Below are 16,587 nucleotides of genomic sequence, written 5' to 3' on the forward strand. Positions count from 1 at the left end.
CCGTTCTTCTGCATAATAAAACCCCTATATAATTCAGACCTGGCTCTGGTCCATAGCCTTACTGCCCTTGCTGCTGTTGAGCTATGGACCAGAGCTAATTCAGACCCATGCAAGCACCCGTTGATGAATTGACAATGAGAGACATCTCACACAGCATGACACAGCATTGGATTTTATTGTAAACATTTAACAAGCAAACAGTACTGCTAAGTATCTCTTTGCATGGCAGGCCCTCACGCTCATTAGTGTTTCAAAAGTGCTCTTTGGATTTCTTTAGATGACATGAGCCTAATTTATAGTTATTAGTTCCTTGTGCGACACAGTAATAAATTAGGCTTTAAAAAGAGACAGAATATGGCATCTAAAATTCTAGATGTCTGTCCCCCAACAGGCACTAAGTGAACCACAATGTCTAGCGGGAAACACCACCAACCACTTAATTCCCTACATCTGAGAATGTTTTTTTGCAAATCAAAAAAATAACTGAAAAGCCCACTGTCTATGTCCAAGTTACAGTGTCATTGTTATGGCCATGAGGACAGCCATCACCAAAGATAAAATTATATTCAAATACAGCTTTTAAATAAAATATTAACAAAGACGGGTCAGTGAGTGTTTCACTTTCATATTAGTTCCTCTGTTCTGCGTTCCAGCAGTGAAAGTCCATGTACCAGAAGCCCAAAGACCAGACACTCCTGCTGTATGTAACCTGTCAAACACAGCAAGGCCTGGTCTTCGTCTGCAGCCAGAGTTCAGTTCGGTACTGAGCTTGTGTAGTGTATGCTAAACGTGTTTTATTGCTCCATTATTGGGATGCACTTAAGATAGCAGCAACGAGGCTGGAAACAGTGAGCGTATAGCAGCAAGTGATGTTGGTCAGTAAAGGCTTGTGTAAAAGCCTTGTATGGATTGATGCTTCAAGTCGGGAAGCACAGAGGAAGAGGATGGTCTTTGACTTCAACAATGACTGCATTTCCTCTCCTTATAACCCTCTCCTCCACACGTCTGTCTGTCCTAGGAGTTGTCGGACTTGTCAGGTCTTTTGAGGTCCTTCCAGTCGATCTCGCTTTCACAGCGCTTCACACCGCTGAAGAACTTCTTCACCAGAGCCTTGGTCTCCACTTTCACTGTAGACAAAAAAAAGCAAGCATTAAGCTTCATTTATACTATATATATCACATGGCAGTGTCGCTTGCTGAGAAAAGCTTATGGTTTACACAGGCTTGAGGTTAGCTTGAGGAGCAACGCTTTATCAGCAATCAACACATACGAAAGAGTATATAAATGAGGGTTTAGCTCGTTTAGCCCTTGGCCTGACTCACACCTTCACAACAGATTGATGTATAGCTGATGCAAGCTCGCAATTAATTTCCAATGGGAGTCACACAAATATTTCGAAGCGATGTTAAACTCTGCATGGCTCATTTCCATGCGTCACAATCAGGGACCCTGCTGACGATTTGGTGGATGGTGGTCCACTGGTTACCCTCCTACTGCATATAACAGCGCTGCATAATCTCATGCAGATCGGCTATTTTGCCGTTTGTGAGTGACTGTCACACTCAAAGGGTGAGACTTGGCAAGTTGGCAGCCCTGCGAAAGCTGTACAACAAAAATGTTGTGTCAAACCATGTGACTTCCATTGGAAATGCATTGGGGCAAGATGTAAACAAACCCTTTGTATACATCTAGCATGCATCAATGTTGTATGCTAGATCAAAAGGTGTGAGTGAAGCCCTTGTGTGCAACTAGGCACAACATGCCATGTTATATTTGACTCCCTAGTCCCTACTTACCTTGACCTCTACCCCGACTCCTCCCCTCTGCAAGAAGGTGAGACAAGTAGCGGGCAAATGACTTGAACAGCTCCTAAAATGACCCACAAGGAATACTATATTCAGGCAGTATGCGTATGGATATACTTTAAATACATCAATGAGCTGGAATGAATTATATTCTTCAATTGACAATCACTTTATTTCCCAGATTTTTTGATGATTTGAAATTAAAAAATGAAATTATGGTAAAATATAAAGAGATAGCAAATAAGTCATTAACTGAACCCAAATCCACATATTTAATTAAAATCTTAATAACCAGCTGTTAAAACATATATCTCTGCTGTCGGGAAGAAATCTCTTACTTATTTTTCAGAAAATGAAAATTATAAAATTTTCAGGAAATTGAGAAAACCTTATATTTTCAAAACAAAGCAATACTGTCTCATCGAAGTTGGTGTTGTGAGTTTATATTGTGAATTACTTGCATGAGAGGGGAAGCGGTGGTGGAGTTAGTTGCTTTAGCAGACAGTTTGAGGGTCCAATGGAGTTAAGAGGTTTTGTCCAAAGCATTTTTCACTACTTTCCATTGGTTCAATATTTTTGAAACACACAGACGTAAAGGGTGTTCAATAGCACTGATTTTTTCCAAAAAAATGCAAAAACCTAAAATGGAGTAAGGAGGTTTTCTCCCAACAGCAACGATATATATTTTTAAGTGAAAAAACAAACAAGGATTCACAATTCACTTTTGGTGACCAATTATTGTATTGCTAAGATATTTTCTGTCGACCATACTGAATTAATAATAGCATCCCTTTAAAAAAAGGCTGACTTCAACTAAGACACGTCTCTCACCTTGGTGGCAAATTTCCCCTGAGAGTAAAATGGGTCCAGGCAGCGCACGACAATGTCAGCTACTTCCTTTTTGCTGGCAGGCTTGGGGGGGTCATTCGACAGGTCCAGTATGCTCTCCTGTACGTTGGGATTGAAGGTCACCCTCCTCTTGCCTCCTTGCTCCTGGGTGGTCCGGCTATGCTTTGCTGGAGGGGAAGACTCCTTGTTGGCTTTCCTGTCATCTGACAGCTGGAAGAAGTGTATCACATCAGCACCAACGTCATGTGAAATCACAGTTTTCACCTGAATACTACTTGTTCTATTGCAGTGGTTCTCAAACATTTTAATTTCAAGGACCCCCATAACTCAAATGTAAGCTCCTCAGGATTCCTGGACCCCACTTTGAGAACCACTGTTATATTGTATATATGAGGACATCTCAAATCTGATGCAACACTTCCCAATGCATTCTTATAAGTTATAATAGGAAAGCTGCCAGCCTATGTAAAACATGTTTTAAGTGTGGTCAGATTTTGACATACTCCTACATACAAAACAGATTAACTTTATAGTCAAGAATCACCTACCCTTTCTATTAGAGGTGATTTAGATGTTTCTTCAAGTATATTTGGCCTGTGCAAGACACAAATTATTATTTTTAATATGTGAGAAGAGACAAGGACTTTATCATGTGAAAGTGAAAATGCTAACACTTTGATAACCTGGAAAAATAATACCATCTTACTCTGTATCCTGTTGAGGATTTTCTTGAATTAGTTTCTGTTCACAATTGAATTAGTTTCTGTTCACAAATCTGTTCCGATTTAAAAACATTCTCGTCATCATCATCCTCATCTTCGTCACCCAGACAAATTACTCCTGTTTTCATGTCCTTTGCTTTGGCAGTGTCCTCTGTAACTGGTTCAATAGGACTGGGATCCATGGAATTGGTATCCATAGAAATGTCATCCTCCACGGTGGTTTCCGCAGAGGTGGGTGAACATTCCGCCACAGGGCTCAAAGCACCAGTCCTACACGAGGTAGTGGTGTGGGTAATTCCCACCTCGGACTCTGCCTCGGGGCATTTCTCCGGTTTCTGCTTCTTTCCGAAGTACAGGGAAATGCTGCGCGACTTTTTGGCTGCCTCCGCTAGCTTCTGCTGCTTCTTGCCGAGGGCTCTTCCCCCCTTGGTGGGGCTGTTCAGAGACGCAGCCACAGCACTGGCCTTGGCTCTGATGGATGAGGTCACAGAGGAACACGCATCTGTCTTTGACTCTTCTTTCCTGCCTTTCTTTTTCTTCTCCTCCTCTTCCTTGCTAGCCGGCTGTCCAGTGCCTCCCAGGCTGTCGGTGCAGAACCCTCCTCCGGTCTCTGCTCCCTGGTCAGAAGACATAAGCAGCTCCCTGGCTGTTTGGAATGGGTTGGAAGAGCCCCTCAGGCCAGCACCTATTCTCTTACGCTTCATCTAGTGTGGGAAATAGACACATACAGTTACACATTTCAACCAGCGTTGGAAAAAAATAGACAAATGCTACGAATCCTTGAATAAACTGTCCTAACTGTCCTTACCGAGGGGACCTGAGAGGCAGACATGAACCCATGCTGCTCCTCCGTGAGGGAAGACGAGGAAGAAGAGGAAGCCGCTTCCTCTTTGGGTTTCGATTCGAGCTCTGTGACATCACGAGTGTCGACGCAGGTCCTATCCTCTCCTCCTTTATCTCCTGGTGGAGCCACCGCTCCTTTCTTCAACTCCGCTACCTTTGGAATAAAAGAAGGGTTAAGTGATTTCCCCCATAAAGTATAGTGTAACATAACATTGCGGCATAAAATTAAATGTACCTATCAAGTACAGTGTATAAGAACATTGTGGAATAAGGGATGGTGGGGTTATCGAGCATAGTGTAAGTATAATAAAGGAACAGAAGGGGTGACAAGTTACTTTCTTCAGGACGGCTGCTTTGTACAGGTTGGAAGACTTGCTGATCTTGAACAGCTCATATTCGGCATCAACTGCCATGGAGAGGAGGTCACTGTTTTGGGGGGTGAAGAGCAGAATGAAGGGAAGGAAAATGTATTTGTATTGCACGTCTCAATGGCACTTCAAAAAGCTTTCCAAAAACACAAAGTTATTTGTATTGCTTTATTTTTTAAAGAAAAATAAATTCAAAAAAGGTAGTGGAGAGTCTAGTCTAAACTGTCGCAAATCCTAGATCCTCTGGCAGTCTGTGTGTGTGTGTGTGTGTGTCAGTGTTGTCAACCAATTTGTGTGTGTGTGTGTGTGTGTGTGTGTGTGTGTGTGTGTGTGCACATTACCTCCATGAGTGTTCTGCCCTCTGGTGGCTGCTTACCGCATCTTGCAAGAGAGACAAACAGTGCTCTCTGGCCTGAAATACAGAAATATGCTGTGCTACAGTATGATAACCCATTCAGAACATGACTATGTGACACATGAATTTATATTAGTATTCATTTTTTGCCTTTGCACTGTTGTTTGTATAGTTTGTTGGGTATTGAAATGGACCACAATTGTAGCAAGTTCGGCTTTTGTGTGATTTTATAAGTTTTTGAGCTTTTAACGGTGATGCTGTATGCTGTTAACTGTTGCTAATACAATATTCTATTCTATACATGGTATCATTGCACCGTTATGGAGGGCCTGCACTGTGCACATTTGTTTCTTCACACAACCCTACAGAGACTCTTGGTTGAAGAAGAAAGTAGTGTGTGAGTGTGTGTGTGTGTGTGTGTGTGTGTGTGTGTGTGTGTGTATATATGTATATATATATATATATATATATATATATATATATAGGCATTAAATTAGACTAAAACCTGACATGAAAAGTAAAAAAGAAAATGTAAACTAGATAAAGTGCCAATCGGCACAGGTCTCCACCAGGATTCTTCCTCAGCCTAGTGGGAATATGCGTGCACAGTTTCATCGCAATTGGACGCTGCGTTGAGGAGTTGTGGCCATTTGCTACTCCTGAAAACTGTAGGAGCCAATCGTGGCCAATCAGGATGGAATATGAGAAATCAAACAAACCTGTCTTGATCACATGACTATGGAGATCATGTGTACCGATTTGTGTGAAATTTGGATAAAATCTGAAGGAGTAATAATAGAAAATGTGTTTTACATATGTCGGCCTCCTGGTGGCGCTATAAAGAGCAGATGTGAAAAATTCCAGACAAAGGTTTTTCCTTGGCCTCTAGGGAGTTGGCATACAAAGTTATCCACAGATCCGTGCAGTCAGAGGTAAAAACACTTTTCGGCCAGTTATAGCGCCACCTTGAGGCTGAGTTGAAATTGTTCATGTGGCATTTCGTCTTCGGCCTAGTGGGAATGTGGGTGCACAATTTCACGGAAATCACGCGATGTGTTCATGATTTGCAGCATTTTGTTTGAAACTGAGCACTCCTGTGAATTTTGGAAGCCAATCTTAACCAATCAGGATGGAGTCTGATAAATCTGAAAGACCGGTTTGGTTGAATGGCTCTAGAGAGACTGTGTACCAATTTGCGTGATGTTTGGACACAATCTGTAGGTGTACTGTGCAAAAACTTGTTTTGCACAAAGCGGCCTCCTGGTGGCGCTATAACAGGCAGTTGTGGAAAGTTTGGGGCAGAGGTTCATGGTTGGCATCCAGGGAGTGTGTGTGCAAAATTTGGCATCGACCGGGTTAACGGTGGCCGAGATTAGCTCCTCACGGACGGACGGACGGACGGACGGACGGACGGACGGACGGAGTGCAAAACATACTCTCCCCCATGCCTTCGGCTGGTGGAGACAAAAATGTAGCCAATACGAATCTTATCCATCTAAATTCAGGGACATAATACCATACCTAACAAAAGGAGCAGCTAACCTCTTTATGAACGCTGTTGTATGATCCGTATTACAACCTGCACACAGAGAAGTCTGACTACCGACTACAAAGCCCAATAGTTATCATCACTCACTGCCATATAGTTCAGTACAGTTTGTTTAATTTGCATAGTTTTAAGGTTTTAAATGGACTCCACTGAGTCAGTTCACAGGGCGGATGGTTCTGAAGTACTGGACAAAACAGATGTGGCACATTTGGACAGTCTTCTTTGTTCTCACTTACTGGAACAGTCTTCCCAATGGATTAAGAGAGCAACAACTCTTTTGAATTCAGTCTTAAAAAGCAAACCAAATTGCAATCATGGATAATTATACCACCTCAATTTTCATTGTCGTTTTTCTTTACACTATAACCATTTTGTACTATTATTAGATGACCAATGTTAACAACCTTCCCAAAGACTACAGATGAAAATTAGCTCTTAGCCAACTCCAGCGGATCTACATCAAACTAAAATGTTGATTTACAGTATGTGTGCATTTTCCCTGGTAAATAGAATGAATGAATGAATGAATGAATGAGCAGTGTTTTAAAGGGCACAATGAGTCACTGTCTTGCTATGGGGGTGTAAATTGATAGGGCAAGCATGAGGAATGTGTCAAGTCCCTTCTATAATATTGCTGTGTTATGTGTGAGTAACATTACCTTCACTGTGAGCTTGGGAATCCTCTGGCTGCTAGCATCTCTGAGGGGGCAGTCATCATCTACAAAAAACAACATTACTTACATCAGAACACATCATCGCAAGGATGAGCCAGCTAGCAACCTGTACAGTTGCCCCATCTAGGTCATCAAAGTATTACAATAACAACAAGACAGCTTTTGTTATTTGTAGTGCTTCAAGTAACTCCATGGTTTCGGCTCAAAGTACTGGGAGTTCTACAACACTGGTTACCCAAACGGTTTAATTTCAAGGACCCCCAGTTTGATATGCATTAAGGCCATGGACAAATTTGATATAATTGTTTATCTCTGAGATCAACGCTGTAAAATCATCACATGATTGCGACAGGCATCTGCAGCCCTCAGTGTGCAAGCGTTTTCTTTATTTGTATTGCATTCCGTTTGTACAGATCCGTAAGTGTCCATTTGGTTTAGCTGTGGGGACTCTCTGGGACCCCTCAAGGACCCCTGGATCCTACGCGTAGAACCAGTGCTCTACACACAACATCACTCTTTTTAAATAAACCTACAAAATGCAAGACTAGGGTGGAAGAAAGCGGTCATTTTGACATGAGATTGGGCCTTAACTTATGTTTTAAATTAAAGATAGAGTGCCCACCTGGGGGAACAAAGGCTTCTTTGTGACCCTCAGACCCCTAAAGAAAAAGAAAAGAGGGACAAGGCACAAATTACAGGCAAAATGATTCTGAACAGATTCTCCAACAGTCTCCAATAAGTTCTAGATTGTCCTGTCAAATAGTTTTTAGAAGTTTTACACAATTAGTACACATGAATTATTGTATTGGATAGCAACTGCATAATGCATATTGCCTCTGGACAGATGGATGAGAGAGAGAGAGAGAGAGAGAGAGAGAGAGACAGAGATCATAATTGCAGTGTATAGAATGCACTCATTTCTGGTGAAAGAACATAATGATTGACAAGGTGACAGGTGACATTTTATTCATGAAATCGTGAGGTGGAAACATCATATGTCCAAAACTGTTACTTTTCAGGATTCAAATTCAAAAACAGCAAAAGTTGCAGATATACAAGCTCAAAATGAGTTGCTTCGAGACACATTTATAGCTTGTGGATCTGCTACTTTTGTGTGACACTGTAGTATGATCATCAAGTAGGCCATACATTTACTTATGGAGATAACAGGTATCTGTCCGACAGCAACGATATATTCTGTAGTGTAGAGAATGTGATTTGATCAGTTTGGAACTTGCAGTCCCAGTGTGCAGTTCCCTCCTCAGTCAAGCCAATTGGCAGCAACAGTTTCATTAATATTAATCAATTGAATAGGCCTACAAGTTTGAACATCTTACCAATAGTGACATTCTTTCAACTGTTTTGAGGAGCAGATACACTATTAGCTTTCTTGACAATGAGCCTGAATGACAAATTATTGTGTGAAGTGGAAATGCTTTTACTTTGATTAATAATGTCAATGATTTTGGTGACTAAACTATTCGGACAAAGAAATTGACACAATATACTCACATACGGAGTACTAAAGAAAACCGACTCCATTCTTTGGACAACATGCACATGCAAGGATTGCTCTATCAGTGCACCTGGTGTAGCTGGTGCAATTGACATCAATTAAAGCTTTCCAGACTTGTAGTATGTGAACAGTAAATTACACACACGGATGCGCAACGGCACGACGGGCGCGTCTGGTGTAGCCCTGGTGTAAATCAGGGACCGATGCAGGGACAACTGCAGTTGGTAATAGGTCAAGAATTATATGCATTTTCCACAGCCAAAGGTTATCCATTATAGGACAAAGCTCCACCTGTCCTAGCCACTGATCACGTATATCTACAAAGGCAGTAGCAGCAGAATGCCCTCTTTATGCATGTTGATGTTAGTATTATAGTCAAAGGTTATCATCTATTATCTTATGTAAGGATGGGACAAAGATTGGCATGCTTCCATCTCTATAGGACATGGTTGCTTGCTAAAGAAGAGAGACTCTCTCTCTCTCCCCAACACTATTTCTATCTCTCTCCTTATGACTCTTAAGCTATTCACGACCCAAAACCTCAAGACTGCCAAATCATCATATCAGTTTCAACATTGTAGATCATCTCCTCATGTGTTTTTGTTCATCATGATTACTATCAGAGATGTAAATCAGTTTATACCGAAGGATGTGCGGGTGACGTGTGCTGCTCTGCGACGTGTTGTAACTTGTAAGCTTAAGCTTAATAAATAAGGCTAATTATGTTGTGTCTGTGATCGGCTATTTTTACCCGAGCGCAACGAAATATAACTCAGGCTTTAGAGGGAGATTGGCAGGAGCATGCAATCATATAGGAGCCAACCAGATGCCTTCATGGGGAGAAAAGAGCCCTTTTTAATGCCTACACCATTTCTCAAGAGTATGGGTGCCACTGCCAACCCAAAACGCTCAAACACTCAACACTCAAAAATAAGCACTGTCTGAAACACTTTCAGTAACACACAGCAACAAATTTCCTAATTTCCTCAGCATTCCTGAGAGTTCGTGTGAAGTCTGGTTTTAGAAATGAGGAAATTATGCAAATGTATGAACTTGCTAGGCTCCACTGATGTCCTTTGAGGTCTGAAAAAAAGTATATAGGTTGCTCAATTTGCTACTGTAATGATGAATAAGCTATATTCTACCTATTCTAGTTCTAAATTCTGTCTTCCGTTTGTAATTGCATAATTATTATTATTAGTGTGCGTGTGCATGTGTGTGTGTGACTGTGTGTGTGTGTGTGTGTGTGTGTGTGTGTGTGCGCGCGCGCGTGTATGTGTGTGCGTGTGAGTTTGTCAGTTTCAATAGAATGCATGTTGCTAGCAGTAGGCCAGTAAGACTGACGACCAGACTTCATTCTAAAAACAAAGACCATGTTAAGAGCCCTAATACTCTCCAGAAATATTTTGGTGCATTGAAACGTTTCAAACCTTAATTGGCCCCAGGCCCTGTGCCAACTATCTGGACCCGTGTTACTGTTATTGATCCTGAGTTACAAACATTCTTTCAGCTTTCGGACAGGCACTTGGCTCTGCTGTGGAACTTTCCTACAGCCCTGTGGCAGTATCCACCGCACATGTGGGAACAATTTATCACAACCTGCCCTGACGGCAGGGCCCCCAAATACCCATACCATGCCTTCCTGCATGCCCACAGCTGCACAGCTGGCTGACACATGTGGACAAGAAGGGAGAACAGCAGGGGCTTGTTTTCCCTGAGTGAGTGAGTGAGTGAGTGAGCATTTGTTAAAAACAGGAAATGTGTGTTCCGACGAAGATTCACCTTCCGCAGGTTCATCTGCTTCTTGAAGACATTACCGAACACCTTCTTCCTCGTTTCAGAATCATCTTCATCTCTGCCACCCTCATCGTCCTCCTCATCGTGCCTAAGGGCAGAGATGTCTACCATTATTCTACTTATTCATACTCTCTAGTGTTCACGTTGCAACAGCTGTTGCTAAATAAAATAAAATAAATCAGACCCATATGAAGTGAGTGGTGCTGTACTTGTGCTGTACTGTACTGTACTAGCTCTCCTCCCTGGCCTGTGTGTGTGTCTGTGTCTGTGTAACAGTGACACTTGGTGGTGAACAAACGCTATTTTTGTGCTCGAACACAGGGACAGACCCAGCCACACACATAGCTGTCTATAGGAGTGGTTGCACCACTCAAAACAAAGGGGGGTTGAATTAGTTAACGATGTCTGTCCTCCGGTCAATTCCAGCCAATTGCCCAGCCCTACCAGGGCTGGGCAATTGACCGGAAAATATATCAAAACCGATATTTCGAAGTAATACCTGCTCATGTATGTTAATTGAATAATCGAGTAACAGGTTTATCCATTTTATTTTTCTCTGATTAACTGTCTGATTATCCACAAAAATAGCAAAAAATAGCCGATCTAAAACCTTGTGAGAGGCAAAAGTTTGGAATAATCATGCTATTGATTTGAAGTCATATGGCCTGGCCCTACACCCTACTGTACCTCTCAAAGCCGTAGCCCTTCCTCCCTCCAGCGTAGAGGCCGCGGTCAAAGCCAAACGGGCCGGTGGACTCCGTGCTCGCGGCTACAGAGGTCCTTGAGGTGAGGCTCGCCGCCCTGGCCAGCTGAGCCCGGACGGCCTTGGGGTCACGGCAGAAGTCACAGGCACCGGCACAATCCGGCTTCTGGTCCCCAAAAAACGTGGATATGGTCCCATGGCGGCAGCTGAGGGTGAAGAGATGGTACTTTAGAATAGATCATTGCACCTTGTCAGGCAGTGAGTCAGCGACCCCCCAAAATAATCATATTTGAACTGGGGACCCCCCCCCCCCCCCCCCAACCTGACAAGCACTTGGAAATGTAGGAGTTGAGGCATTACATTTTGTTTGACTCCGTTCCACAGATAATTGTGAAAATAGCCAAAGCGTTGTGAACTTGTTTTTTTATTATGCTTTAAACTTTCTTTAAATTGTTAAACCAGTTTTGTATCATTTTGTTACTGCTCTACTCTTCTCATTATGTCATTATGAATTTGCTCATTTGCTCCTGGCCTGAAGGATTCATGCAAAACCACCAATTAGAAATATGGTGGGTTAGGCAGAGAATGAAGAATAGGTCTTAAAAAAGAATAAAGACCATTACTTCATCAAAAAGAATCAACACACTATATACTATATACTATAACACTGTCCAAAATGGTGGAGGCAAACATTGTGAAAATAGTAGTAGACTGTCCACTGACTTGAACTGAGTTATGCTTAGGTGACCCACCCCATACATCCCATAATCCATCCACTCTGCACTAGTCATCTCTCTGGTATCTGATGAATGATGGATCCATACATCCCATAATCCATCCACTCTGCACTAGTCATCTCTCTGGTATCTGATGAATGGTGGATCCATACATCCCATAATCCCATCCACTCTGCACTAGTCATCTCTCTGGTATCTGATGAATGGTGGATCCATACATCCCATAATCCCATCCACTCTGCACTAGTCATCTCTCTGGTATCTGATGAATGATGGATCCATACATCCCATAATCCCATCCACTCTGCACTAGTCATCTCTCTGCTATCTGATGAATGATGGATCCATACATCCCATAATCCATCCACTCTGCACTAGTCATCTCTCTGGTATCTGATGAATGATGGATCCATACATCCCATAATCCCATCCACTCTGCACTAGTCATCTCTCTGCTATCTGATGAATGATGGATCCAAATGATATGGAAAGAGAATCCCTATCTAGTCACTTATCTTTCGGTTCCCACAAGAAAAGGGCATATTTTGGACATAGTTCGAATGGTGATTAATCATGATGAATTAAATTTCAAGCTATGATTAATCTGATTAAATGTTTAATCGTTTGACAACCCTATTATGTCCAGCGTTTGTCGTCGTAATGCAAACAATTAATAATAGTTAACTTCTGTATGGAGCAACATGTGGCATAGCCTGAGCTAACGTGTTAGGTTTCTGGTCTAGAGGGGCGGGTCGCGGCTCAGATTTGCGCACGCCCTGATTGGATCTCATCGATCTGTCCGTCACCCCCGGCCCCTCCTCTCCCCCCTAGTGCAGCGCTACGTCACATCATTTGGAGCGACCCGCCCGGAAGGGTTGACTCCCACTTTTAGACCAGAGCGGCCAATGCGTTCCTCCAGGCTTTACATTTTTGCACCAACAAAAATGAAAGCCTGGTACCGAGGCTACATGTGGCATAATACATAACATAAAGACTATGTAACAAAGATCCAACCATCGATTATGTTTTGGGAAGGGAACATGCTAAACTAAATCATTCATCGTTATCATTTGGCTACACACCAACTAGTACAGCATCAATCAATATGCTGCTATTGTGTAACTATGGTCCATTACTGTGATCAATGTGTGACTGTCATCAATAATACATAATAATAAAGAATGTACTTCTGATAACAAGTAAGACGCGAACATCAAACTGATGTGCAAATTATTTAATCTTGAGTCATTATAATACTGATGCTAGATAAACCCAGGCTTGTTTCCATTCCATGCCAGCTTGGAAAATCAACAATGGCGAACATCGTAAACAAAGTGGAAATGCAAATTTGGAACTGAAGACTGAAGAGGGGAGGAATTATACAAAGTAGGGTGAAACTGATGACATCAGTGATCAATGATCAGTGATCAATGATCAAATCAGGTGAGCTGTTTCTGAGAGCAATTTCCATAAAAGCCCCTATATGATGAGAAAGTCTGATTGTTCAAAATTGCGTATTTGTGGGGATAGAAAAGGTTCAGGTTCAGGTTTATTTGTCATTTGTATAAATACAGAGTATACATACAATGAAAATTATTTTGCTCAGAGCACTCTCAGTCTTACATACACAGGACATAAACAAACATCTATAGTGCAAGAAAAGACAAAAAACAGGAAAAGAAAAGTGCAAGTGAAGTGAAGTACAATACAGTTCAAGGTCAGCTGTTCAGCAGCCTGACTGCCTGGGGGTAAAAACTGTTACTGAGACGGGCGGTACGAGATACGTACCACACTGTGATACAGCCAGTTAAGACACTTTAAATTATACAGCGATAAAAGTTCACTAGTCCTTTTGTACTTAAGCCAAATTTTTTAAGGCGCCTCAGAAAGTACAGTCGCTGCTGCGCCTTCTTGAGGATGTACTCGTTGTTGAGTGACCATGTGAATGTGTCTGTGATATGTATGCCCAGGAATTTAAAGTTATCAACTATGTCGACAGATGAACCTTTGATGGAAATGGGGGTGTGGATACTTTTGGACTTCCTAAAGTCTACAATGATTTCTTTGGTCTTATTGGTGTTAAGTGAGAGGTTGTTGTTATCGCACCATAGTTAGATCCTCTATCTCCCTCCTATAGGCCCTCTCATCACCGTCGGTTATTAGTCCGATCACTGTGGTATCATCCGCAAATTTAATTATGATGTTATTCTCATATCTGGCGACACAATCAAACGTAAACAAGCTGTACAGCAGAGGACTGAGGCAGCAGCCTTGGGGCGCACCGGTTCTGGTGAGAATTGTGGATGAGCTTCTCTCTCCTATGCGAACACACTGGGGCCTACCCGTCAGAAAATCAAATAGCCAGTTACAGATGGAGCTGCCCACACCAAGGCCCAAACACATAGGGGAGCGCAAAAAACACCAACAATTTTTGAAAAGTTGAATTTCATGTTATAGGACCTTTAAATAATATACAAACACTGTATACCGTCTGTCACACAGATATATGAAGCTGTTTTTTAACTCCACACCCCTTCATAGCATTCAGAGGAGCTGGTCTGATGAGCACAGAAGGGTGGTGTTGAGTGTCTGACAAGCTCTCACCAAGAAAAACAAACTTGAAACTCTGGCTTCGAATGAATTTCATTTCATTATTTAGGTGAAAGTTTTCATAAATTACTTTAGAACAATCCGAAATGTTACTTGAAAAGTGCTATTTATCAAACATGTAAAAACCATTAAGACGCCTTAATGGTAAGAAGCGACCGCAAGAGCAAGTGGAAGTGGGTTGGGGGTTGTCAACATAAATACAGACAGCCGTGCATATGAGACATGGTGGGGGTGGACATTAAATGACGATAGTTTGCGTGCAGTTGAGCATAATTGAGAATCATGGAGCAGAGTAGAAAGAAGCCTATGGGAAGTGAATGGGAAGTCCCTGGCAGTCAAAATGACAAAAGCTATCTTTATAATCTTAATACACAATAATAATAATAATATTTAATACACAAACCAACTATTTTATAAGAACAATATTGATGTAACTAAGAGATTCGACGAGTTAGCTATATTTTATATACACAGATTAATAAGGAATAAGTCCTTGCTTTGTTTTGCGTTTTGACTTTACGTAGGGTTGTTGGGATCCTCTCACTACTGATCACTATCTGATGCACTATTATGTAATGACTGACTTGTATTCACACTGAAACACACACGCGACCACATACAGTCACAAACACAGATGACTTATGTGGGGCAGGCTGCTTTTAAACCACACAATTCAATTCAATTCAAAGGGCTTTATTGGCATGAGGAAACATACGTTTACATTGCCAAAGCAGAAAGAACAATACAACAATACAGCAATACACACACGCACACGCACACACACACACACACACACACACACACACACACACACACACACACACACACACACACACACACACACACACACACACACACACACAAAGTAGAAGTCATGAAAAGAGAATGAGATACACACTCAAAACACTCTGAAGGAGGACATCCAGACAGAACATGGCCTAATAACAGTCCAGATGTCTGTTTCAAAACTAATTATGAACACATTAGGATACAAGGCAACTAAACCTGAGACTGGAACATGCAGAGAGAAAAACCTGTTCCTGAAAAATAGGAATAGGACTGGAAAGGCTCCATCTCAAGTTTGTTTTGTAACTTTGCGTAATGATATTCTTGACCCGGTGAGTCCCAGGAAAACAAATGCAAGACACTAGAACGGCGTAAGTAAGTGTTTTTATAGCAAAGTTTTATAGCAAGTGTTTTTATAGCCAAACCTCTTCTCATTGTTTTTCTTTCTTTGAGTTTGAGCTACTGTACACTGTAGCGTATAAACAGTACTGTAGCGGCTACAGTACGGTAAGTACCGCCAATACCTGAGGACTTATTCCTGTTGACCCTAATCTTGGACTGACTCAGTGACTGCTACTAGGTTCAGTTGGGGCTGGACCTCATTCAGGTCAGGACACCTCCTCCACTCTCTCTGTCACACCCCCACACCGCTGGCTCAGTCAACAACAAATGCACGCTCGGCTCAACCCAACAACACACTCTCCCCCACTCTGCTGAGGAGGCTGCATGTGTTCAACCTCACAGTCACAATCCCTCAGGTAACAGACACACTTGTTCTGTCTCGTCTTCAACCAACTGGTCCGCTCAGCTCTCAGAGCACTAATGTGATTATTATTATTTTATAAAATCAGCCTGGACTGTTAAGCTAAGCTACCAAGAAGACTCTTTCAGGTGAGTGAAGTCATTGCCTGTATGTGCAGAGTGAGTGCAAGAGACTAAAAAGCCTACCAGAAAAATGCAAAGAATGAATGCATGCTGGATGTGTGATGAGTTTTATTTCTTAAGCGACTAGCTGCTAGTTAACTACTTTAATTTAGGCCTAGTAGTATTTCTCTCTACACCAAATATATTTGCTGAAAATCTGAGCTCACAACGTATCGCAATGTGATGTGCTGTGAGCTTGTATATTGGCTATTTTTGCCTAATGTCCGCCCCGCAGAATAGGGACTCTAGGGTTCCTGTTGTTAAAGATCCTGTTAACAACCAAACCCTGGAAAAAGTGAATCCACCGACTGTGAGACATAATCCCATCCCCACAACAGTCAGACGCGTT

At 42.0% G+C, this 16,587-nt stretch overlaps 1 protein-coding gene and 1 long non-coding RNA gene across 2 annotated transcripts in view; one reads left to right on the plus strand and one right to left on the minus strand.

The window, feature by feature from the left end:
• Positions 1-230: 230 nt before the first annotated feature.
• The window catches only part of recql5 (RecQ helicase-like 5), a 26,029-nt gene continuing 9,672 nt past the window's right edge, over positions 231-16,587 (minus strand). The window contains 13 exon segments of the mRNA XM_083780304.1: positions 231-1,127; positions 1,797-1,869; positions 2,637-2,864; positions 3,203-3,248; positions 3,361-3,404; positions 3,406-4,080; positions 4,185-4,373; positions 4,555-4,645; positions 4,929-4,999; positions 7,151-7,209; positions 7,788-7,824; positions 10,464-10,566; positions 11,166-11,387. Coding sequence (XP_083636430.1) covers positions 1,015-1,127; positions 1,797-1,869; positions 2,637-2,864; positions 3,203-3,248; positions 3,361-3,404; positions 3,406-4,080; positions 4,185-4,373; positions 4,555-4,645; positions 4,929-4,999; positions 7,151-7,209; positions 7,788-7,824; positions 10,464-10,566; positions 11,166-11,387 — 1,951 coding nt within the window. The 3' untranslated portion in view covers positions 231-1,014.
• Positions 15,768-16,587, plus strand: part of LOC310869526 — a 5,219-nt gene continuing 4,399 nt past the window's right edge. The window contains exon 1 of the long non-coding RNA XR_014570170.1: positions 15,768-16,205. This is a non-coding gene — a long non-coding RNA (uncharacterized lncRNA). The remainder of the gene's footprint in view (positions 16,206-16,587) is intronic.

Source organism: Protomyctophum parallelum (genome assembly GCF_964188405.1).
Source record: "Protomyctophum parallelum genome assembly, chromosome: 13".
NCBI classification, from domain to species: domain Eukaryota; kingdom Metazoa; phylum Chordata; class Actinopteri; order Myctophiformes; family Myctophidae; genus Protomyctophum; species Protomyctophum parallelum.